General features: G+C 39.6%; 1 protein-coding gene across 1 annotated transcript in view; it reads right to left on the minus strand.

Moving 5' to 3' along the window:
- The window catches only part of rbm26 (RNA binding motif protein 26), a 72,700-nt gene that overhangs the window by 23,128 nt on the left and 24,508 nt on the right, over positions 1-25,064 (minus strand). Inside the window, exons 5-14 of the mRNA XM_080198133.1 lie at positions 23,863-24,053; positions 21,313-21,570; positions 20,623-20,862; positions 18,679-18,822; positions 16,184-16,324; positions 10,701-10,845; positions 6,681-6,840; positions 3,214-3,378; positions 1,244-1,384; positions 73-147 (exon numbers count right to left, since the gene is read on the minus strand). Of these exons, the coding sequence (XP_080054259.1) occupies positions 73-147; positions 1,244-1,384; positions 3,214-3,378; positions 6,681-6,840; positions 10,701-10,845; positions 16,184-16,324; positions 18,679-18,822; positions 20,623-20,862; positions 21,313-21,570; positions 23,863-24,053 (1,660 nt within the window). The remainder of the gene's footprint in view (positions 1-72; positions 148-1,243; positions 1,385-3,213; positions 3,379-6,680; positions 6,841-10,700; positions 10,846-16,183; positions 16,325-18,678; positions 18,823-20,622; positions 20,863-21,312; positions 21,571-23,862; positions 24,054-25,064) is intronic.

Here is a 25,064-nt window from a genome sequence, read left to right on the forward strand (position 1 = left end):
GACCCAATCATGCACTGCATTGGTTTTGAGTGACACAAATATGTTTGTTATTACTGTCAAGTGAACTCTTACCTTTTCAGTAGGAGCAGGTTCCAAGCGTTTAGTCACAAAGCCAAGCCGATCTCTAACCGACAGCTTATTTGCATTCTGACAGGTAAAGGAAACAATACATTACAAACTATATCTCGCTCACTTGTCAACATAGACTTTTAAGCTCTGTTTACAGTCTGATTCTTTCACGCAGAGGAATCGTATCTAGGGACAGCTCCCTTTAGAAAACCTAGTTCCTCTTGGGTTCCCACGAAAGCTCAAAATGGTTCAGGACGAGGCTGAAATAGGATTTTCCTCCCTTCCAAGACTTACAGATTTTTGAGCAGGGTATTGGAGGATGCTCAGCATCCTATTTATTTTCTGATGGGATATGGGTGGCACTGGCTACACCAGCATGTGTTGTCCATTCTTAATTGCCCTTCAGCTGTTGAGCAGTGTTCTTGAACTGTTGCTATCTATGTGGTGCCAAGGGCTGTTTCAAAGGGATTTCCAGGATTTTGACCCAGCAAAAGTGAAGACTGTGATACAATTCCAAGTGAGAATGGTGTGTGGGCTTAAAAGGGAACTTGCAAGTAGTGTTGCTCCTATGCATCTGTGCCCATGTACTTCCAGGTTGCAGATTTGGAAGGGGCTATCGCTGAAGACTTGGCAAGATGATCTAGTAGACCTTGCAGATAGCACACACTGCCACCACTGTACATCCACAGTCACGGGAATAAGTGTTTATAGATGGCGTGCCAATCAAGGGGGCTGCTTTGCCCTGGATGATGTCAAGCTCCTCGAATGTTGCTGGAGCTGAACACATTCAGGCAAGTGGGGAGTATTCCATCATACTCTTGGCACGTGCTCTGTTGATGGCGGAGAGGCTTTGGGGCATTGGGAGATGAGTTACTCACTGTAGAATTGCCAGATTCTGACCACTCTTGTAGCCACAATATTTATACAATTGATTTTGTTCAGTTTTTGGATACGCACCACAGGAAGGGAAGAGCGGGTCAAGAAATAATGGCAGAGGAAATGAGCAAAACTTGCATCTGACTCAAGAAGTGTCATCAACCTAAACTCCCATCACAGATGCTGCCTGACCTGCTGACTACTTCCAGCAATTTGTTTTTATTTCAGATTTCAAGGATCTCTGCATGTGGTATTTTACCTTTGTATTACCAACTAGCTCTATCTGAACTGTACATACCTGAATGCTGGCTATAGGAATGACCTGAGTTTGTGCGGGTTCCACATTTCCTTGTGGTAGGGGCCCCAATCGGTCCTTCACAGATTGTTTGACAGCTGTGAAAGAGGGTGGTGTAACTGGCTGCTGCAGCCCACAAATCACCTTAAAAAAAGTGAAAATAAATAACAGCCAAGGAAATAGAAGATCAAAATGCACACTTGAATGCCAAGCCACACTTCAAATTTAATTATAATGGTACCTTAATGATTGGACTATGTAGACTATTTGTTGTTATACCAGGGGGAAAAAAAGCTGACATTTAATCATTGGAAAAGGCACTTAGAAGGTATGAAGTCTATTAATGAACATTAAGCCAGATCATCAGGTCGACATCCAATAACTGTAGCTATGCAGTTGGACACAAACACATCTGGCCTCCTAGTATATTCTATTATTTTATGATTCTAAGGAGGCACTAAAGTGTTTAAAAAGCTTAAATAAAAACGTGAAACACAGGAAATATTCAGCAGATCCAGCAAGATACGTGGTGAGAGAAACAGTGTTAATATTTCAGGCTATGACCTGCTGAGTATTTCTAACACTTTCCAGCATTTGTTGTTTGTGATTAAAAATATCTCTTCTAGTAATTCTTCCGAGAAATCACTCTTTTTGGACTTACTAAGTTAAAAGATCTCACAAATGAAGCAAACAGGGCCACAAACGATATTTATACATTACCTTCATTGTAATAAATTGTCCCAAAGCGCTTCACCGAAGCATCATAGGTATGACACCAAACTACATAAGGTTAATGACCAAAATGTTTTAAAGGAGGCAAGCAAGTAACGATGTAAAGAGGAAAGCCTGGGGCCTGGACAAGTGAAACATGGCCAATGGTTGAGGAATTATATTGGGAATGCATAAGAAGCCAGGATTTGAGAAACAAATGATATCTTGGGGGTCATGGGATCAGTTGAGCCAAACAACATAGGTCCAAATCATGCAAACAATGTTGCCATTTCATACAAGGAGAAATAACCAACTATTATCTTCCTGGGATGAATTTTCATAGCCTTGTTTTCATGATTTCATCACATTGTGAAGGATAAATCCTATGGGGCACATCTTCTCAGTTACTTGCGTAAATCTTAAGCTACAGGTACTAACTGATCCTGAGGCTCTGATTTACTCATGAAATTTGACAATCAGCTCTCTATGAATAGGAAAAACTAATTGGATAAATACAGACATAGTTGGATTGAGTTGCCTGGATTTGAAGGATACAGGTTTGACAACTGATGTACAAGGCTGAATGCAAGCAATGTTGTCTCATTCTTCCAAGATTTAAAGATCACTTTCTATGGAACAATTTAAGTTTGCAGCACAAGAGGCAACCATTTGGCTAGTCTTTTCAGGAGAAATCCAAATCTCATTCCATTACTTTTCTCTCTTTATAACAGTGTTACACATCTGGCTACTGGGTCACAACCTACTAGGCGTCCATACTTCTGCTACAGACACCTGCAAGCGAAGTATGAAGATGGCGGACACTGACACAGACAATTGGGACGCAGTTACCAAAGCCAACGGAAGCGGCTTGTTCAGAGGGGGAAACTGGAAGAGGCATGGAGAAACAGAAAGGTCAGCTGTGATAAGAGGGTACCGTCATGGTCCAATGCTTTCATTTGCAGCAAATGTGACAGAGGTTGTCATGCCACAGTTGGGCTCCTGAATCACTGCAAGTGACGTTTAACACAGTTGACCATCAGAGTGCCAACTTATTACAAGATGGAAGGCTGCTACAACTAAAAAAATGCTTATCACGAAAGGTAATCAAGGTCAGTATCGTGTATATGGCGATCCACTGGGCATGCTACAAACATGTAAACTCCAAATTTAATTTAACATTACATTATCATATTAAATCCTAACAATTGTACTGCCTCACTCACAACAACCAAACTAAACCACACATAGCAAAACGTAGTTACCTTTTGATTTGCAGTCGTCTTTTGCTGAGAATTACTTTCTCTATGCCAGTATACTTTGATGAATCGATTATTAAGAACTGCTTCTGTACTTGAGATTGCTCTCTTTGCTTCTTCATGCACAGCAAACTGAATTAGGGCACCCTCTAGATCACCTTGGTAAGCAACCTTGGAAAAAGTCAATCAATAATTTAAAATGAGATTTAATTTCCACATATATCACAATACAGCGATCAGAAGTCACAGGTTTTCTCTCATTCAAAAATCAGCAGATGCTTGCATAATCAAGCAGGTAGCTAGACTACCTGGGCACATCAATCGATAGAGATTTCTTTCCCTCTTCTGGCTACAACTCCATATGTGCTCCCCTGTTGTCCTAGCATTGCAGCGATGAAATCAAGAATCACAACTAGTAGAGAAGGACTGTCTATGCTTTCCCCCACTTCAAAAGCAGTCTACAAGAGAGAGGAGGGGGACAAGGGAAATGAGAAGCAAAAAGTTTTCAAAACATAGTTGACATTAAACCTTAGGCATATTTACAAATTCAAATGGATATTGAAGATCATAAGGCGTTCAAAAGGTAGGCTATCTACTGTCCTTGCCAACATTCTTCTCATCGATACTACCAAAACTTGATTCATTAGTCACACATTTCATTAATGCCTATGGAATTCCACTATGTTGTGTCTACAAACTAACAACTCTTGGATTTAAAAATAATTCTTACTGGTCGTGACAATATTTATTACACATCTTCTCTTTTTAAGATGGATATGATTGCATTGCTCCCACAGTCATAAACTTTAGTGAATATCATTAGTGCTGATTTTGAAATTGGTTTTAAACTACTGTAGACATAAAACAAAAGTTGAATCAGTTTGTGAGATGTTCCTGCATTTGGCAATGGAGCAAAAGTTTTCATTAACTCAAGTTAATACTGGATTAAAAATATCAGACAAATTAATATCAAACATATTAAACACTAGTTAGCTTGCAGAAACAATGCATAACTTAATATTGCCTCAGGGTGCTCTGGTTCTTCCTATCGTCTGAAGCGTGCAGGTTAGGTGGATCGGTTTTGTTAACTTGTCCCAAATGTATTAGCCACGGTAAATGTGTGGGCTTACAGGTATAGGGTGGTGGAGAGGGCCTGGGTAAGATACTCTGTAGAGAGAGTTGGTGCAGACTCAGTGGGTGGAATGGTCTCTTTTGCATTGTAGGGATTCTATTCTTTTCTAATTTGTTGAATGCTACATGCTGTATTATATTTTGCCACATGGAGGAGACTGCTTTCAGTGACAACAAGGTTACAGTGGCACCTGCTGGCAGACAGAATAGCTCAGACAATACAAGTGACTAAATGACTAATTCTGGAAAAATATTTACAAATTAAAGACAAAAGAAAATTATGTCAAGTTAACAAAGGTTAGAGTCCAGACAGGTTCCAAAGGTTAGGCAGTTATGAATGAGAGAAATACTGTTATGCTAAATATTCTGGACTTGAGATTCTGGAAAAGCTGCATGTTTTTTCCTGCTGTGTGGCGCGTACAAATTATCTTGCATCAACCGTATTTTTTTCTCAAATAAAACGTCAACTTTCAAAGTTTGCAGATAGTTATGCCGATGCAAACTGATCTCACAACACACCCTTAACCAACAGTAAGTAGCACCCTGGAATGAGCGCGATTGGGTGTAAAGCACAATCTTATCGCAATTTCAAGCACACGACTTGCAACATTCAGTGAAGGGGTTAAAAAAACATATTTTAAGATTCCTATGTATTCCAAGAGCCTTAACGAACATTATGAAAACAAAATCAGAAGCTCACGACTCAAGCAGACTTTATTTCCACTTTACACACATCAATTTAAATACTCTTTGGGAATTGGGATCGCTTTTTACTTTTAGAGAAATCACTTGCGAGTCCACACATGAAACTATTGTTAATTAAGGTATGTTTTGAAACCTATTGTAAAACCTGGAGTAGGACCCAGTTATAAATTCAAGCATGACACAATTACGTGTATATCCCTTAAAAAAACCATTCGCCCATCGAGTCTGCACCAGATCACAGCATCTTAACCAGGCCCCCTCCTCCACTCTATACCTGTAAGCCCACACTATCATGGCTAATCATCTAACATTTGTCATCATGATGACTATTTTATTTATGATTAGTTTAAGCTGAATTCAAAATGATCCAAGAACAAATCACAAGCTGGAATGGGTTGTCAGGAGAGCTGGTTAGGCCAAGACACTAGATTTGTTAAAATAAAAACTCAGACTGTAATGCAAAGTCATTGGATTTATAAAGTGAAAGAAAAGTGGAACGTCCCCAAGCATCTCCTTTATATAAACCGATCTCCATTCCTCATTGCAAAGTGCATTTAAATAATACAGTTCAAAATGATTTAACACTGAGATCACTGCCAAATGAAAACTCAACTCTAAAAAGTACAGAATGCTCGTAGAAAAACTTTTGTAGTTTTTCCATAAACTCAGATTTGACAGCTGTTGTACCAGGGTTGGGCGATTCATAAAGTGAATCATTAGCTAGCTTAGTCGTGGCAATGTACTTAAGCTTAGCTAGCTTAGTCGTGGCAATGTACTACCCTTTATGAAGGGAGATAGCTAATCTAAGTAATCTTTAGGCCAGTTTGCTTAAATTCCAAACCTACCATAGAAATTATGGATCATTATTTCCTTATATAAGAATGAAATTACATCAGAGACAAAAAGAAAATAGAGATAGCCAGCACTAAATGGACAATAGTACTAGATGCACCTCAGCTTTGGGTAAAGCTGGCAAAATTGCATTGTAAATAGTGCAAATGGACTTCAGGAATGTCTTGACAGATTACTACATGAGATTACCAGAAGGTAAAAACAGAAATAGAAGTGGAGAAAGATAGGCTAACTAAATTAAAAGTTGGTTAGAAGGGAGAAAACTTATGGGGAACTTTTATGTAATAACTGTTAGTGGATACTGATCTGGCTCAATTCAGGTTTTCATATTCAAAAGGCAGCTACAATTGCAAATACCTTTTTGTAAGGAAAGAAATAACCCCTAGGTTTAAGGGCTCATTTTGGGATTGATTGTATGCCATTGGACACAACCAAACAGCACTCAGTTATATAATTTGATGTTCGTTACACCATCTATAGATATAACAGAAAAAAACTTGCTAACTTTGCATCATTCAAAGATCTTCCCCAAAGGCCAAGACCGATAAACAAAACCCACAGATCAAAAAAGTCTCAATTTGTTGAGTTAGGTAATTAAGCAAGTCAGCAGCTGACATGCTTCATTTGGATCAAGTACCCCTGAGCCTAAGAAGGGAACAATTAACCAGCTTGTTCTTTGCCAGTGGTCTGTGACACCAAATGCACAGAGACACACTGGGTGAAAACAGGACTAGTCTTGGCTGTGAAGTCCTCTAGAATTGTTTTCTTCTCTCCCAAATTCCCACCTGCAAGTTCACGATTGTTCCAAATTTGCTGAAGTGTTCATTGAGCTTGCTGATGTTATTTAACTCCTGTGGAACCTTTCGAAGCTCAAGCTTGGTATTTTCAATCCCGTACTGTAATTTCTTTTGAAATCCTTGATTGTTTGCTTTGTTGAAATTTGACCTGTTGAAGTAAGCAGATCATGTTAATCTATATACTTATTAAAGAGTTAACCACATAAAACTACTACCTCCATATTTGATATAAATTCTAATGGAAGAAGACTGTCCATACGTTTGATAAGGCAACCATGGTTTTAGCAGTTCGGTAAACTGCTCATTTGGGTATCCAGATCCACTTGATTACCAGCATGGAATTAGCTCCCCAAAAGGTCAGATCTTTGTAGCATTCCTTTTATATAGAACCAGTGACTTTTTAAATTAATAAACAATTTTAGAAAAGCTGAAGGAAACGGATTCCACTGCTGACACACACTAAGGATTCACTCCAATAAAACCTTCAATTTGAGAACTGGTCTTGGCCCAAAAGAGACTGTAAAATTCCTCCAACTTGCAACTGTATTTTTCAGACTATCACATGAGCCTTTTAAAAACAAGAATGATGATTAGTCATCAATCATTCTGAAAAATGCATTGTGCCTTGGAAAGAACTGGAAACCATGAAAATAAAAACCACCACAAAATTCAGTAACAAATGGTTTCAGACAATGACTGCTCCCAGTACAAATTCATGGCCTGGGTGTTTATAATGACCACATTTTTGAAACAATCATAAAATCCCTACAGTGCAGGAGGTGGTCATTCTGCCCTTCGAGTCTGCACCAACTCCGAAAGAGTATTTTACCCAGGTCCCCACCCTATCCCCATAACCCCATGTATTTATCCCACTAATCCTCCAAACCAATACATCTTGGGACTCTAAGGGGCAATTTAGCATGGTCAATCCATTTACCCTGCACATCAATCTGGTGGTAAATAGACAATTGCAAGTTATGACAATTCTTCCAGTGAAATCCCACTGAAGTTAGAATGAATAACATACTGGCACAGTTCTACACTTACGGTGCCAAGTTTTTTTGTTACTGAAACTGAAGACCACATTATGTAGAAATGAAAACTCAGAGCACGACTCCCAGTCCAAACAGTATTTATCAGAAATCTCAAAACAAAAAAATGAATATCTTCCTACAAATTAGAATTTCTGAAACAGGGTCACCTAGCCACAGTTTTTTGATTTATCTCATCTTTCCCAACTCTTTACTGCCAATTTTCTTTTCCATTTTGGTGCTGTACTATACAATGGCACCACCTGTTCCCTTTTACTTCTGGTAGACAAAAGTTATTTCTGCTGGTTGTTCAACATGGGCACAATCTCACAGTAAGGTGATGCTCAAACAGGACTGAAATGAGGAGAAATTTCCTTCGCTCAAAGTGTTGTGAATCTCTGGAACTCTCTAGCCTAGAGGATTGTAGATGCTTCATCATTGACTATACTTAAGTTAGAATGAGCAGAATTTTGGTTTCAGAATCAAGCGACATAGGGAGAAGACAGGAAAATGGAGTTGAAACCTAAGGTCAGCCATAATCATACTGAATGGCAGAACAGATTCAATGAACCATATGGTCTACTCCAGCTCCAAACTCGTTTGGTACCTTTGCTTTTCTCCCTTTTCTTGAAGGCAGAAATACCCCTTGCTGGGGAACAATTTAATGGAAACTCACCACTTATGTGGGCATCACTCATTTGGGAGCTGGAAGAAATGACTGGCAGGAAAACAATCGAACTCGACAGACCTCAACGCAGTACCAGAACTAGCTTTTGTCTTGGTGTTAGCATTCCCACCAATACAAAAGGAGCAGGGTTCAACCTCTGATCCATAAAGGATAGAGGACTGGTTGAGAAACAGAAAATAGATGGTAAGCACAAGTTGGCAAGATGTAACAGGGGGCATACCAGAGAGATGAGTGCTGGGGCCTTGATTATTTACAAGTTACTGCAAAAATTCCCTTGTCACCACACTCCTGTTAGGGTACACTCCAGGAGAATTTAGCATGGCCAAAACACCTAATCAGAACGTCTTTTGGACTGTTGGAGGAAACCTGAGCACCCAGAGGAAACACACAGTCACAGGGAGTGTGTGTAGACTTTGTGTAGACAGTGACCCAAGCCGGGAATTGAACGTGTGTCCTTGGCACTGTGAGGTAGCAGTGCTAACCACACTGCCACTATAATCTACATCAATTACTTGGACAAAAAAATGTATGGTAGCTAAACTTGCCAATGACATCAAGATAAGCATGAAAATAAGTTGGCAAGAGGAGATAAGGAGTTTACAGTGGAACATACATATATTAAACGAGGCAGCAAAAATTTGGTAGATGGAGTGTAATGTGGGAAAATGTGTTTGTCCACTTTGGCAGGAAGGTAGAAACCAGATTATTATTTAAATAGAGATTTCACAAGTCTATGGTATAGAGGAATCTAGGTGCCCCGGTAAATTAATCACAAAATGTTAATATGTACGTACAGCAAATGACCAGGAAGGTAAATGGAATGTTGGGTGCTTATTGCAAGGGGAGCGGAATATAAAATTTGGGGAGTTTTACTACATGTTGGCGAGACTACATCTGGAGCATGATGTATAGTTTTGGTCTCCTTATTTGAAAAAGGATACAATTTTATGAGCAGAGAAGGTTCACTTGACTCATTCTTGGAACGACTAGCTCATCTTATGAAGTTACCCAGGTTGGGTCTATACTCACTGGAGTTTAGAAGAATGAGAGGGGATCTTATTGCAACACAAGATCCTGAAGAGACTTAACGGGGGAGGGGGGTTTTCTTTTAAATCGGAGAACAGGAGAATATCTCCTGCCTTAAGAGGATCCTTAATCTTTGGAATTATTTCTCCTAGAAAGCAGTAGGAGCTGGGTCATTGAATTTATTCGGGCAGAGTGAGAATTTTTGATAGACCAAGGAATCAAGAGTTGTGAAGGGCAGAGAGGAAGATAGATTTGAGGTCACAAGATGAAGCATGATCTTATCAAATGGAAGAGCAAGCTCAAAGGGCTAAATAGCCTACTCCTGCTCCCAAATCCTATGTTTTTAGTACTGGTGAATGGAGAACGAGGTTCGAACAATGAGTCTGTGTCCAATGGGATACTTAACTAATGGGTGTTGATATGGGTACACTCTATCCTCCCAAGTTGTTGGGAAGCCTGTAATCTGGCCTATCAGCTGATTATAAAAAAAGGTTGCAACTATAGGAGGAGTTTTCTCAACCTATCAAATGATTAAACTGTCAACAAATCTTCCCATTCCTTCACATTATTCTCTATGGGATTTGAAAAAGCACCTGTAGTGCTCAATCCAAATTTGTAGAGTTCAAGTGAAGGTCAATGGGCAGTGTACTATTCTGTGAACCTTGGCCAAGATTCCCCATCGTACTTCAGGGTGTGTGAACCATAGTACGCTTATTGCAATTAAGCGGAACTACCTAATTCAACTGAGACTAGTGATTACACCAGGGACCTTGCCAATCCTTGTGGCTCAGCTGTTGTGTGAAACCATTAAACCATCAGGAGAAAAGGGGTCAAATTTTCAATCCTTTTCTTTTTGAATGAAAGCACATCTCAGGCATATGACATCACCTAAATTAATATGGGAGCAGTGAAGTTTAACTTCAGCCAACAAATATAGGAATCAACAATAAAGACACTATGGCTAGCAACTGAAACTTGCAAATATCTTAACGGTTACAAAACCCATGTTTTTAAATAAGATGTAACTAAATATGTGGAATGGTTGCCAACAATGGGAGAGGAAAATAACCAAGAAACGGTGAGATTCATAAAGGGCCTACTACACAAAATAAAATTGATGCATCATATTCTTAAAGGTCACCATATATTTTATTGGCGAATCACTGACAAAATTTTACTTTGCCATCCTAAACTTATAGCACTCTTATTGAAAAGGTCAATGAGAATAAGGTTAGAGTTAATTTGTAAAGTTCAAGAAATTACTTGTCAAACCAGGATTTCTTTGCAGACACTCCTTCAGCAATCGCAGCAGCACCTATCGTACGTTTCCGGGACTCAGAATCCACCACTATTCTCATGTTGTTGCTGTTCGCAGCCGGTTTTTCGGTTTTCACAGTTATGTTTACAGCTAAATGTGAACAGATGGAACGTAGTCATTTTCAAGACCAGAGCATAGTTCAGTGAAAACCTATTGCCTGCTGCTCTCTCTTGCAATTCATGTATCAAATATATGGAAGGTAGTTATTAAAGATGAAAACTTACATTTATACCATATATTTTAAATACAGAAGAAAAAAATCTCAAAGTACTTCAGAGAAACGTAATCAGACCAAAATTGTTACTGAGCAAAGAGACACATCAGGAGGATCAGAGGTAGGTTTTAATTAGCAACTTGAATGAGGAAAGAAAAGGTGACTTAGCAGAGGCTCAGAAATAAAATTCTAGAGCTGACATCATGACCAACATGGTAGAGTGAAGGGAGTGGGGAAAACTGAAGAGGCCTGGGTTGGAGGAATATAGTTCTCCAGTGATTTATAGAGCTGGGGAAGGGACAAGGACATGATGAGATTTGAAAACAAGAATAAGGGTTTAAGAATGGAGAAAATGGAGGAGCCAATATAGATCATAAGAACTAGGAGCAGGAGTAGGCCAGCTAGCCCCTCGAGCCTACTCCGGCATTCAGTAAAATCACGCGTAATCTTTTCAAAGACTCAGCTCCACTTACCCGCCCGTTCACTATAACTCTCAATTCCTTTAGTGTTCAAAAACGTATCTACCCTTGCCTTAAAAACATTCAATGAGGTAGCCTCAACTGCTTCACTGGGCAGGGAATTCCACAGATTCGCAACACTGTGTGAAGAAGGTCCTCCTCAGCTCAGTCCTAAATCTGTTACCCCTTATTCTTGAAGCTATGCCCCCAGTTCTAGTTTCACCTGCCAGTGGAAACAGCTTCCACCTTATCTATTCCCTTCAGTATATGTTTCCACAAGATCTCCCCTTATTCTTCTGAATTCCAATGAGTATAGCCCAGTCTACAAAGTCTCTCCTCATAAGCCAACCCTTTCAACTCCAGAATCAACCTAGTAAATCTCCTCTGCACCCCCTCCAGTGCCAGTATATCCTTTCTCAAGTAAGGAGATCAAAACTGTACCCAGTATTCCAGGTGTGGCCTCACCAGCACCTTGTATTTGCAACATAACCTGTTTTTAAACTCCATCCCTCTAGCAATGAAGGACAAAATTCCATTTGCCTTCTTAATTACCTGCTGCACCTGCAAACTAACTCCGAGATTCTTGGACAAGGACACCCAGGTCCCTCTGCACAGAAGCATGCTACAATTTTTTACCATTTAAATAACTGTCCATTTTGCAGTTATTCCTACCAAAATGGATGACCTCAAGTTTACCAACATTGCACTCCATCTGCCAGACCCTCACTCATTCACATAGCCTACCTATATTCCTTTGCAGACTTTCAGCGTCCTCTGCACACTTTGCTCTGCCACTCATCTTAGTATCATCTGTGAATTTTGACACAATACACTTGGTCCCCAACTCCAAATCATCTAAATAAATTGTAAACAACTGCGGTCCCAACACTGACCTCTGAAGCACACCATTAGTCACTGATCACCAACAAGACAAACAACCGTTCACCTCCACCCTTTGCTTTCTGTTAGTTAACCAATCCTCTAGCCATGCTAATACATTATCTGTAACACGGTGCACCTTTATCTTATGTAGCAGTCTTTGGTGCGTCACCTTGTCAAATGCTTTCTGGAAATCCAGATACACCAGATCCACAGGAATCCCACTGACCACTGCACATGTAATGCTCTCAAAGAATTCCACCAAATTAGTCAAACATGACCTTCCCTTCATGAACTCATGTGCATCTTACCAATGGGACAATTTATATCCAGATGTCTCGCTATTTCTTGCTTATTGACAGATTCAAGCATTTTCCTCACTACGGAAGTTAAGCTAACTAGCCTATAGTTACCAGCCTTTTGTCTACCTTCTTCTTTAAACAGTGGGGTCACATTTGCTGTTTTCCAATTTGCAGGAACCATCCCAGAGTCCAGCGAATTTTGGTAAATTACCACTAGTGCATTTGCTATTTCTCCCATCATCTCTTTTAGCATCCTGGAATGCATTCCATCAGGACCAGGAGACTTGTCTATCTTTAGCCCCATTAACTTGCCCAATACTACCTCCTTCGTGCAAATGATAATTTCTAGGTCCTCGCATGCCATAGCCTTCCTGTCATCAATTTTTGGCATGTCATTTGTATCTTCCACTGTGAAGACCGACAAAATGCCTGTTCAATGCCTCAGCCATTTTCTCATTTCCAGTCATTACATCCCCCTTCTCATCCTCCAAAGGATCGTCAAGCACAGAAATGATGGGTGAACAGAAGTTACTACATGTTAGAGTTCAGACAGATATTAAGGACCAATTTAAACCACTTTATGATGGAGCAGATACAGGGTCAAATAGAATGTCAAGGTTAGGATCAGCCTTAAAGAGATAGAGGCCAACATACTGTAGGGGAAAAGAGCATATCTTCACTTTCAGACTTAACCAAAGTAAACTATAGCTCATCCAGGATGCAAGTTGGACAAATAGGGATCAGTGCTGGGCCCACCGTTATTTGTCATTTATATTAATGATCTAAATGAGAATATAGGAGGCATGGTTAGTAAGTTTGCAGATGACACTAAGATTGGTGGCATAGTGGACAGTGAAGGAAGTTATCTTCAATTGCAATGGGATCTTGATCAATTGGGCCAGTGGGCTGACAAATGGCAGATGGCGTTTAATTTAGACAAATGCGAAGTGATGTATTTTGGTGGACTGAACCAGGGCAGGACCTACTCAGTTAATGGTAGGGCACTGGGGAGAGTTATAGAACAAAGAGATCTAGGGGCACATGTTCATAGCTCCTTGAAAGTGGAGTCACAGGTGGACAGAGTGGTAAAGAAGGCATTCGACATGCTTGGTTTCATCAGTCTGAACATTGAATACAGCTGTTGGAGCGCCTTGCTGAAGTTGTACAAGACATTGGTACAGCTACACTTGGAATACTGTGTGCAATTCTAGTCACCCTATTATAGGAAGGATATTATTAAACTAGAAAAAGAGTGCAGAAAAGATTTACTAGGATGCTACTGGGGCTTGATGAATTGAGTTATAAGAAGAGGCTGAAAAGACAGGAACTTTTTTTCTTTGCAGCATAGGAGGCTGAAGGGTAACCTTATAGAGGTCTATAAAATAATGAGGGGCGTAGACAAGGTAGATAGTCAATATCTTTTCCCGAAGATAGGGGAGTTTAAAACTGGGGGCATAGGTTTAAGGTGAGAGGGGAGAGATACAAAAGAGTCTAGTGGGGCAATTTTTTCCACAGAGGGTGATGAGTGTCTGGAACAAGCTGCCAGAGGTAGTAGTAGAGGCGGGTACAATTCTGTCTTTAGATAATTACATGGGTACGATAGGTATAGAGGGATATGGGCCAAATGTGGGCAATTGGGATTAGTTTAGGGGTTTCAAAAAAAAAAGAACGGCATGGACAAGTTAGGTCAGAGTCCCTGACTCCTCTAAATATGATTAAAGCACATGAACACTGAAGGGGTCATGGTGGACATTTAGAGTTGGGAGTTGTCAATGAACATGTGGAATCCAATCCCATGTATTTCAATGTCCTTGAGAAATAGGAAACTGACCCAGGATAAATACTTGTCTCCTGAGGTGATACTGCATGCATGAGAAGAAATCATTGTTTGAAATATTTTGATGACAATTTGACAAACACGAGCAAAGTCAAATGAAGGCAGTTTCACTTTGCTGGACAATGCTGCAACAAAATTCAAAATTCAAGGACTTGAGAGACAAAGGCAGAATCAAGAAGGGGATGTAAATTGCAAGGACAATAAAGGTCAAAGGACGTTCAGTCGAAGATGACTGGAACAATGGATCTGAAAACGGAGGATAGTACCAAAAGCAAAAGGAACTGTTTGCAACTTTAGCAAGAGTTAAGGACAGGAAGAGAGGCTGATAATCAACAGTTCTGTCTTAATGGAATCAAGAGAATAGTAGGGAAATCTTGTGGATAAACTCAGCTCAGAGATGGCTTATGGGGAGAAAGGAAAGAAGTTTGAGAAATATGTATGTTCATGGTTAGTGCAGATGGGCAAACAGAAGCAGGAATGATGTAAAAGATAGCCAAACAGAGTGTTTTGGGAACATACAGCAAAAAGGCAAGCAAGATTTGGTGAACCTTAAAAAAGGTTCAGCTTCAACTGCAGTATTGTGCCAGTTTTGAACACCACACTTCAGGAAGGGTATAAAAATATTGGAGAAGGTGCAGTAGGATTTCCTGAGCATGAGGAGCTTTGGTTATGAAGACAGATTGTGGAAGCTGGGGTTGCCTACCTTAGAGAAGGTTGACAGCAGATTTGATAAGTGACATTCAAAAGGGGTCTGGACCAAATAGATTGGGAAAAAGCAGTTCTCGTTGCAGAATAATCAAGAACCAAAGGACATTGATTTCAAGTGAATTCCAAAAGCAAAAGCAGAGATGACATGAGGAAAAAGTTTATGCAGCAAGTAGTTAGGAACTGAAATGCATTACCCAGGTGTGTGACGGGGCAAATTCAATCATGGCTTTCAAAAGACATCTTGGTGTCTTCCCCCAATTTATCTATGTTCTTGGGTACCTTATTTTGTTTTATCCTACCTCTTGGCTGCAATCACAAAAGGATAAGTACTTTGTTTAGTGTAGTGACTAAGTTCAGAAAGGAGAAGACAATGCAGCAAGAAACTCAAGTCAAGGGGTGGGGGGATGGTTAGTCAAGAATGACAATTTTAAAATGGAGCTAAGAGGTTGGATAAAACAAAATAAAGTACTCAAGAACATAGATAAATTGGGGGAAGACACCAAGATGTCATTTGGTGCTTATAGCAACACTCTAGCATAACAGTTTGGCAGAGCAGGTAGTGAAAAGTAGTCATGCAGGGAGGCTCCAGCAAGGAGCAAGGTATCACCAACCACAAGCCAATCTTCAGTAAAAGCCATGATGTTAATGCAATCTATCATACATAAGGTCATAGATCAGTCAACAAATGCATCAATTTTAAAACATCAATTAATTTTCCTCTTGTCACCTCCAGTCTCAGAGGAAATAATCCTAGCATAGTACCTCAAGTCTCTTATCATAACCTTGTTACATCATATATTTTCAATAGCTTTAATGCACCTTCCAAAGTAAGCGCCCAAACCACATACAAAACTTAAACTGGAATAACATTTCCTTGCAGTACCTCTAATTCTGTGTTCTTAAGTATAAAGTTCAAACTACTAAAATGCATTACATTCTAATAATAGAAGTTCCACTTTTACAAGGAGTAAAGTTGCTAAGTTTTTACCTACTATAGAGCAGATTTTGTATCTAAATTTTAGTACTGTACCTCGTGGTGGTAGATCCATATCTCCAGACGTAAGTCCTATCAAGTTAGGTCTTTGGCTGTGTACCCTGTGTCTGTAAACAGGTCTTGAAGTACTGGTCATACTTGGTGCTTCAGGATTATATCCATCAGTTTCATAGGGCTCTACAGACAAAAAGAAACGTGTGACCTGCAGACTCAGTATCATTGTCCTGTTGTGAATCAAAACCTACCAAGTTACTTTACAAAGATAAGAAAATAACATTAATTAGGAAATGGACATTGAGTTGTGTACAAGGTAGAAGAGGTAATCAGAAAGGTAGGCAGAAGTCGGGTGGAAAAGGTTCCAGTGAGTTAGGCTGAGGCAGCTGAATTTCTGTCACAAATACTGAGCAGGCGCTGCACAAAATTTCACTCTAAAGAGAAAGAGAAGATCCATATTGATGTTTTAGAAAGTTGAAGCAGGCTTCATGCAGCACCATATGCAACTGGCAGATTCCATTATCCTATACTATAGTTCATTATTTTTCCTTTCCTTTAGAATTTATAGGTGGGGGAAACAGCAAATATGATGTTGGTGAAGTTTAGAAATAACAAAAATTGGGTTAAAAGCCAAGACACCAAAGTAGAAACAGTCCAAGAATAAACGCGGTGCTTTGAAGGAAAAGTAATCTGTCACAAGCAGCAAGAGAACCTAGCTATTCTCACTTATAAACTCCCCAGATTGTTGTTTACAGATACTGATCAACACATTAGCACATCTTAATGAAGGCCCAAGACCCAAATTTTAGGTCAGTGTTGTCATCAGCAACAGGCTCAGCCAGTTGATTGACTCTATTCAAACGTCGCGTGATACTGCAGAGCAGGGATACGGATGGACGGGCACACATGCATGCGCTTTATATACAGAAATAATGATAACACTATGCTTTAATAAGTTAGGTGTCAAGTCGAAAAATATTTTACAGATGGATTTAAAGCTGCTCTTTAAAGGATGTTCTGGGGTGGGGGAGATATAAAAAGTCTCATGCTCTTAGGTTATGGCATCAAAAGAAAAGTTCAAAGTTTATTTGTGTCACAAGTAGGTTTACAGTAACACTGCAATTCAGTTTGCATGAAAACCCCCTTGTCGCCACACTCTAGCACCTGTTCGGGTACACTGAGGGAGAATTTAGCATGGCCAATGCATCTAACCAGTACATCTTTTGGACTGTGGCAGGAGACTGGAGCACCTGGAGAAAACCCATGCAAACACAGGGAGAACAATGCAGACTCCGCACAGACAGTGACCCAAGCCAGAAATCGAACCCAGGTCCCTGGCACTATAAGACAGCAGTGCTAACCACCGGGCTGCTCAAAAGGAGCAGCATCTGTCTTTTGGCAACTTTGGATAGGGACTGCATGAATCATTGCTTTCTACACTATATGCCAACAGAAATTTCCAAACAAACTAAAAGATTTGGTATACATTTTTTGAAAAAACAACCCCAAGTTACATGTATGCATTTAATATTTCAATTGCTTGCCATCTTAAATATTGTCTAACCCGCCTTGCTTTCTTACTGCAAACATCATATCACATCATGGTGCACTTATGGCCTTGGGGTCCAAAACTATGCTACTCCTCACTTCCATCAACTCTTTATGCCTTTGAAATCCATGCTTGATTTCTATGTTTCTACGAGTCACCACTAAAAAAATGTCCTGTGCAACAAATCAAGTCTCAGCCATGATATCTATGTATAGTATGAATCATTTCAAACAAGCATCACAAAAGCATATCAATCATCCTAGTCACTGAAGTGCTGCAGGTTTCCAAATACAAGACAGCAGACATGTCAACAGGTAAACAATGGCCACTTTTAAAATATAGTGGTAAATTGGGCAAGAAGCAACATTTTAATTTAGCACAGAAGTCTTAGAAAAATTTACCTGTAATTCATTTCCTCATTTCTTCTTACAGACAGAAGAAACGGTTAGTAAGTAATAAAAATTGCCAGAATTTTATGCCAGAGGAATAATGAATATTAAAAATATGCAATCAGCTGCTCCCTTTTGTATACATCATAAATCAGATGATTTAGGTGAAGGCAACTACTGGTCTTAGTCTTCCAAAATAACCTACGCAAAAATCCAATTTGTACAACATCTAGCTATTGGTTAAAAGTTCCATGCCCTGTCCACAGCCATTATTGCCAATCATCTGCTGCATAAATCTCTGTTTGACATCTGCCCTTCATGTCCACAAATTTCTAGTTTACTTTCTGTAGGGTGTAGAGCACTGGGCATCCCACCCATTATGCTCTTACCATTTCCATCTAGCTCCAATTCCCATGGCTTTAGCTGGTCACAAACCTACATCCATTGCCTAGATATATCGTCATACCACGTTCCTGTGCGCTTGATCCGGCTCAAAAGAAACTTTCACCAATGTTAATCCAGGTCAGCAATTTCAAATGCCTTATTTAAAAAGCAAACAAAATGTCTTACTTGAATTGGCCTAAAGCCAAAAAAATTACCTGCTGTATATGGAGGAGGCTGTGCTGGAGGAGGCTGGTGATGAATCACTGATGTGACAACAGGAGGCACTGAACTAGTAATTGAGTTTGGGGGTACATCTAATCCCGGAGGCTGAAGTGGTGGCAAAGGTGGTGGGGGGCCAACTAAAAGAAAAACACAACAAATTTGTAATGCCAACCATTCTTTTAAAAAGACTGTGAATGCACTGGCTTTTGGAAACAAAATATTTCAAAGTCTTGAGACCAAAACTAACTTCAAAGGAAAAGCAAGCCTGCATTTATATAGCACCTTTCAGAGCCCTCTGGTCCCTCAAGCACTTCACCATCAGTGATGTGAGATCACTGTTATTGGAGGCACAAACAGCGGCCAAGTTTCATATTACCTCGTCCTTCAAGTAACACGAATTAAAGTATCAGGCAATCTGTTTTTTGTTAAAAGCAAATTACTGCAGATGCTGGAATCTGAAACTAAGAGAAAAATGCTGGAAAATCGCAGCAGGTCTAGCAGCATTTGTGAGGAGAAGAAAGAGATGACGTTGAATCCAGATGACTCTTTGTCAGAGCTCTGTTTTTGGTGATGTCTGTTGAAGGATAACTGATGGCCATTTGACATCAGGAGAATTTGCTTGGGACCTTTTCCCTATACCCGAGTAGAAGGGAAAAATAGCTGTGATTTAATCTCTCATTTGAAAGATGGTGCCACAAACAGTGCAGACCTCCACACTGGTATTTCGGACAAAACTATGCACTAAAGTCTCTGAAGCAGAGCTTGACATACAACACTGTGACTCAGGTAAGACTACTGCCACTGATTCAAAGCTGAAACACAGAAACAAACACATTTTTTATTTCAAAAACAGATTTTGGCTGACATTCAATATGTGAGACACCTGGCACAACAAATTAAGCCAAAAAAAGATTTCTTGGCCAGACAGCAGTCCTTTTTTGTAAAAGGAATGGTCACAACGCATCCAAATACAATGGCCATGCCTTATCTAGCATGGACAAGGGAAGATCATGATCCTTAAAGCTGTAAACAAGACAGATCTTGGAGGAGTACAGGCTTGAGCCTGTTCTGCTACTGGATAACAGTCCCACTTTCATCTGCTACAAAGACAACTGTGAAAGAAGTCCATTCTTTGCTCTTCCATCCCACTCCCCTTCCCGCAGACATCAACTCTTTCATGTGATGCTTGCAAGAGCTTTTGTCACCTCCTTCTATCGTGTCCAAGTGGCCATCATTGGAAGCCTAGACAAGTCTATTAATGGGCTAGTTAAATGAGAAGGTCTTGAAACTGTGCCTGATTTTGTTCTCAATTGCGATCCATAGGAAATTCACAAACATAAATAGAAAATGCCATGGAAACTCAACAGGTCTGACTGCATCTACGGAGAAAGAATAGAGCCACCATTTCAAGTCAGGGTAACTCTTCGTCAGAGCTCATGTTTACAAAAGTAGTTTTGTAACAAGAAGAAGAAATGTTGATTAATTTTCTTGCTCTTATCTCAAGGATTCTGAACTTGATTATCAAGCCATTGCAGCAACAGGGATCAAGCAACCTAATTAGAATTTCCCTTGACGAGCAATAATGTCATATTCTAAAGGGAGACCGAGTAATTGCAAACAATTTGATATAGATTGAGTGAGGAAACTCAAGTAAATCTGAATATAGGAAGCAAAGACATCCTGAGAACATTATAACATGCCAATATGATTACTTTTACACACAATGACTGGAATCGGCCATTCAAGTCCTGCCACTGCTCCAGAGAGGATGGAGAGTTCGGCACTCCGCCGAATGTCTGTTTACTGCAGTGAGGTAGGAGAATCCCGCCAGATATCTCGAATGGCTTGATAAACTACAATATATTCTCTTCCAAGCGTCCTGTGCATATGCTGTCATTTTTAAAAAGTAATGGCTAAACAGAAAGCTTATACTTTACCTGCAACAGGAGGCAGACTGGGTGGTAGTGGTCCTGGAGGAGGGACCGGAGGCCTGAGATTAACAGGTGGAGGAGTCAGAATGGGTGGCGGTGGAGGAAGGGCGGGAGGATTTGGTCCCTCAACTATTGGAGGCTGCGAGGGAAAAGGCAGCATGCCTGGAAGATTCACATCTTCTACCACTACTGGATCACTTCCGTGGTCAAATGGACACATGTCACCTCTCATACAGAAACCCTTTTCTGTAAAACACAAAAAAAAGCAATATAAATCACATATAATTAAAATGATCTGCAACACAACAAAAGAAAGTTTTGTGCCAATGTATAATGCATAGTTGTTTCAACAATACAGTACAGTAGAAGCCTCTTAATGGGACACCACTGCTGTGAGCGAAACATTCCCTTTATCCAGCCGTTCCTGTTAAGCAAACACAGTAGAATGCAGGGAATAAATGGATGCCTGTGCCAAGTGTTGTGCTTTAGTGAACATTCCTATTATTAAGTATCCATTAACTAGTATGTACCGTATTTCCAAACTGGTTCAATTTCCATTCCCTGTATAAATTATTCTGCTTTTGGTCTCCCCCAAGATCAAATCGAGTTAGCAACATAATTACAGCATTTGAATTTAATAGTGTGTGCTTAATTTGGGTGACAATTTGGTTTAACTTTGTAATAGCTCTGTCTTACCATCATAGTCTCTACAACGCTTCTTTGGAAGTGGCCCTCTTCCATACGAGTTATGATCTATCTGATCTTCATGGTACTCTGACCAACTTTCTGTAGTAGTGTTGCCATGATGAGCTGGTGCTATAACTGTGATTGCACTACTCAGTGAAGGAACAGGATAATGGCCAGATGTCAAGTTTGGCACAGTATTGGGAGTGTAGCCACTTTCTGATGATTCTGTCCTGTCAAGGTCATACTTTGATTTCCCTGAATCTCGCTCTTTAAAAAAAAAGAGGATCCAATGTTAATATTTCAATCCCGTCATCATTTTCAAGAACTTACTGAAAAACACAGCTATAGAAATTTTTCATGCTTTAGATTTACAATCCTAAAATTATCTACAAATCACAAAGATGTGCAAAACCAAACACTGAATTAAAAATTGACAAATTGAATGGACTTCTGTGTAGTGCCACTTGCAGCAGAGACAATAAACCATACAATTAACATGTTCCAAAATGAATAGAATTATTTAAAATTAATATTTGCTTAGTACATGACTTGAATTTTGCTGAAAAAGAAAATGTTGCTCAAGCTTTTGATCAGTACAAAAGCAAGATTTCCAAATTTCAGACAACCTTTTATATTACACAACGAAAAGGGGTTCCATATCAGCCAAGCTTAGAACATGACTTATTTATGCTCGCTGGGAGTAAACTTAGATTCATATGCAGCTCTCCGTTCTTGACGAACAAAAGGAATTTGTTCAAGCCTCGCACTTTTTTCTTCAATTATCTGCAAGGGATGGGAAGGAGAAATTCCCCATTGCTTTCTCCATGACAGCAGCTCACCTGACTTGTCAACCAATCAGAATTCCTTTTCTCCTGTGGTATAAATTGTTGCAATTGTTTGAAATTTGGCATTCCTGCATTTGTCCTGCTGGGTGCAAGACAGAAAAACTTTGGCAATACGTTTATCTTTTCAGCAAATATGAAAACTAATTGCTGGAAATCAAGGCGCTCACTTCAAGTAAGCGTTATAAAGCTTCAGTTCTCAATTCACAGATCAACTCAAAGTCTACCTTTTTAAAAATATTGTCCAGCTCAAAAGAATTTTAATAAAGGAGCATGCACTAAGTCAGCAACAAATGCTGTCCGACTTTGAGCCATGGAAAATCAATCAACAGTACACACCCTGTACATAACACACATTATATCACACTTTAGTATAGTAAAATATCCCACGATACTTCACAGAAGAATACTGGGACAAATTATGACAATGAAGCAAACAAGGACAAATGGCCAAAAGCTTGGTTAAACACAGAATTTTAAAGTGGGACTTTAGAGTTTAGGGCCTAGGAGATGAAGCCAGAGTCACCAACAGTGGAGCTATAAAAATCTGGGAACACACAAGTGCAAGATTTGGACGGCTGCAGAGATCTTCAAGGATTGTTGGGTTGGAGAAAGTTAGAAATGAGGAGGAGCCAGGTTATATGCAAGGATCTGAGCATGAGAACTTTAAAATAGAAACCAATGTAGGTCAGCAAGCAAAGAGTAATGTTTGGTGCTAGTTAGGACTTCAGCAGAGTTTTGAATGAGCTCAAGTTCACAGAGGACAGAAGATAGAAGGTCACTCATTGTCAAGCCTGGCATTATCAGCCGTAGGATTGTGACACTGCAAGCCTCTCTAAAATAAAGCCACATATGCACAATACAACATTGAGAAAAAGACTGCCTAGGACATTTCTGCAGCTTGTTTGTGGCAAACATCACTATATCACAGGAAAAAAAAGTTATACTATTTGGGAAATTGGATAACATTCTTGTGCAAACCTTTAGTTGAAAGTTTGGGCTACGTATAGCAATTAAGTGATTAAATGAAGTTCAATGAAAAGCTTTTTGAAGATATAGTATGTCATGCCAGTCTGAAAAGAAGATTCAAAACATCCCATATCAGTGAAACCCATCCTTAACCACACAATTGGAGACACGCTTCCTGCTTATTCTTCTACACTGCAAGCACCTCATCAACTGATCTAGTAGTATATACTGTGTCCAGGAATTTATAAAGAACAAATGTATATTCTACCCTTCGATTATGCACAAATGCACTATGCCATCAAGCTACTGAATAAAAGTTTCAGGCTGAGAAAGCAAATAATTTCAGAATAACAAAGCTAGAAATAATAGGCAGGTTTCCATAAAAACAGATGCTTTGTGCACATGGATGGAAAACAGGTTCATGCTACTCAAACTCGTAATACAAAAGGGACCTTGAGGCTGCTGACTCATTTTAAAAAGACCCTATGCATCCAGAGAAAGAATATATTAATCAAATAAAAGCAACAGTATCGATACTCAATATACCAAATCCCATCAGATTTTGTTTTTATTTCAATAGAATACTCAAAAGGCCCAAATTATAAAAAAAATTATCCTGCAGTATCCCTTTAAGTGATCACAAACTTACTCACCACCAGCATTCAAGACCACAAGTTAACATAAAATGCTGACCCAAGGTGTTTTTAAGTACAAAGCTCAAGACTTATTTACATCTGAATGTAACTACCTCTGCTTCTACTCCTGCTTCTGCTCCTGTCCCTGTTTCTTTCCTTACTCCAACTGCGACTCCGACTCCTACTGTAGCTTCGGCTTCTTCCTCTTCTTCTGTTGTATCTGTCCCTGTATGAATCTCTCCTTGAAGGATATCGGTCGTACTCCCTTTTACGAGAACGATCATTTTTTCTGTCATCGCGGTTTCTAAAAGTTAACAGAAACTGTAACATTACTGAATGATTATCTGACTGCTCCCCTGACCTTAACTGAAACCCATGTACTCAGTAGGCAACTATTTGAATCCAGCTGATTTTGCACTTTTCTAATCCAGCTACAGACTAACATTCCTCCTGCTGAATAGGAACTCCATTTAGGTTTCAAAACAATGCTGTTTCAAGGTTAATATATTATGTGGCACACATAATCAATACAACATAGTGTTCTCATAGTTAACCATCCTAAGGATATTTTTGGCATCCAAAATTTGATAAAACAGTAGCATAATAAAATTTCCCTCAGATTTACCAATTCAGTCCTAAGGTAAATGTACAATGAGTGCTGAGTCACAGGCAGCAGAAATGATCCAGGTTTGAGCCAATCTCAACCAAGGTGACAGTAGCCACACTATAACTGGGTTAATGTCATCAGGTCTTTGGATGGTGGGGGTGGGGAAAAGAGAACACTTCTGGGAGTTAGGGGAGGAAGACAATGCAAGATACAGATCCCCCTATCCCAATCTAGCCATTCATTCCTTTGGGTAGAACCATAGATGTCATTGGTCTTGGATTTGGTGCCTATTTAGGAGAAAATAGCTCGACACTTGACATTTATACAGTTACAATGGCAGGACATATGCCCAATTGTAGCTGAGACACTGCTGTGAATTTCCAGTATTTTCTGTTTTTCCTCCTGGCTGTACCAATATCTCTTTTTACAGGTGATGATTGGCTTCAGATAAATTAAGAATTTTAAATGATTTGGAACACTTAGTTTGCACAACATTTAAAGTTTGGATGCACTTCCTGTCTGCTATCAAATTATCTGGAGTATTGCTAGCATGAACGTAATCATAGCCACAAATCAGTAGTTTACAGAAAGAGGGGTTACTAAATTAGCAGGGTAAAAATATTACTGCCTCATATTTAAGCAAGTAAAAAAACTTGGTCAAACGCTTTCTGAAGCCCTGCCCACTATAAGCATAAAGTCCTGGTATGG

The sequence above is a fragment of the Carcharhinus amblyrhynchos genome, chromosome 10 (genome assembly GCF_965287045.1).
Source record: "Carcharhinus amblyrhynchos chromosome 10, sCarAmb.v2.hapA, whole genome shotgun sequence".
Classification (NCBI taxonomy): domain Eukaryota; kingdom Metazoa; phylum Chordata; class Chondrichthyes; order Carcharhiniformes; family Carcharhinidae; genus Carcharhinus; species Carcharhinus amblyrhynchos.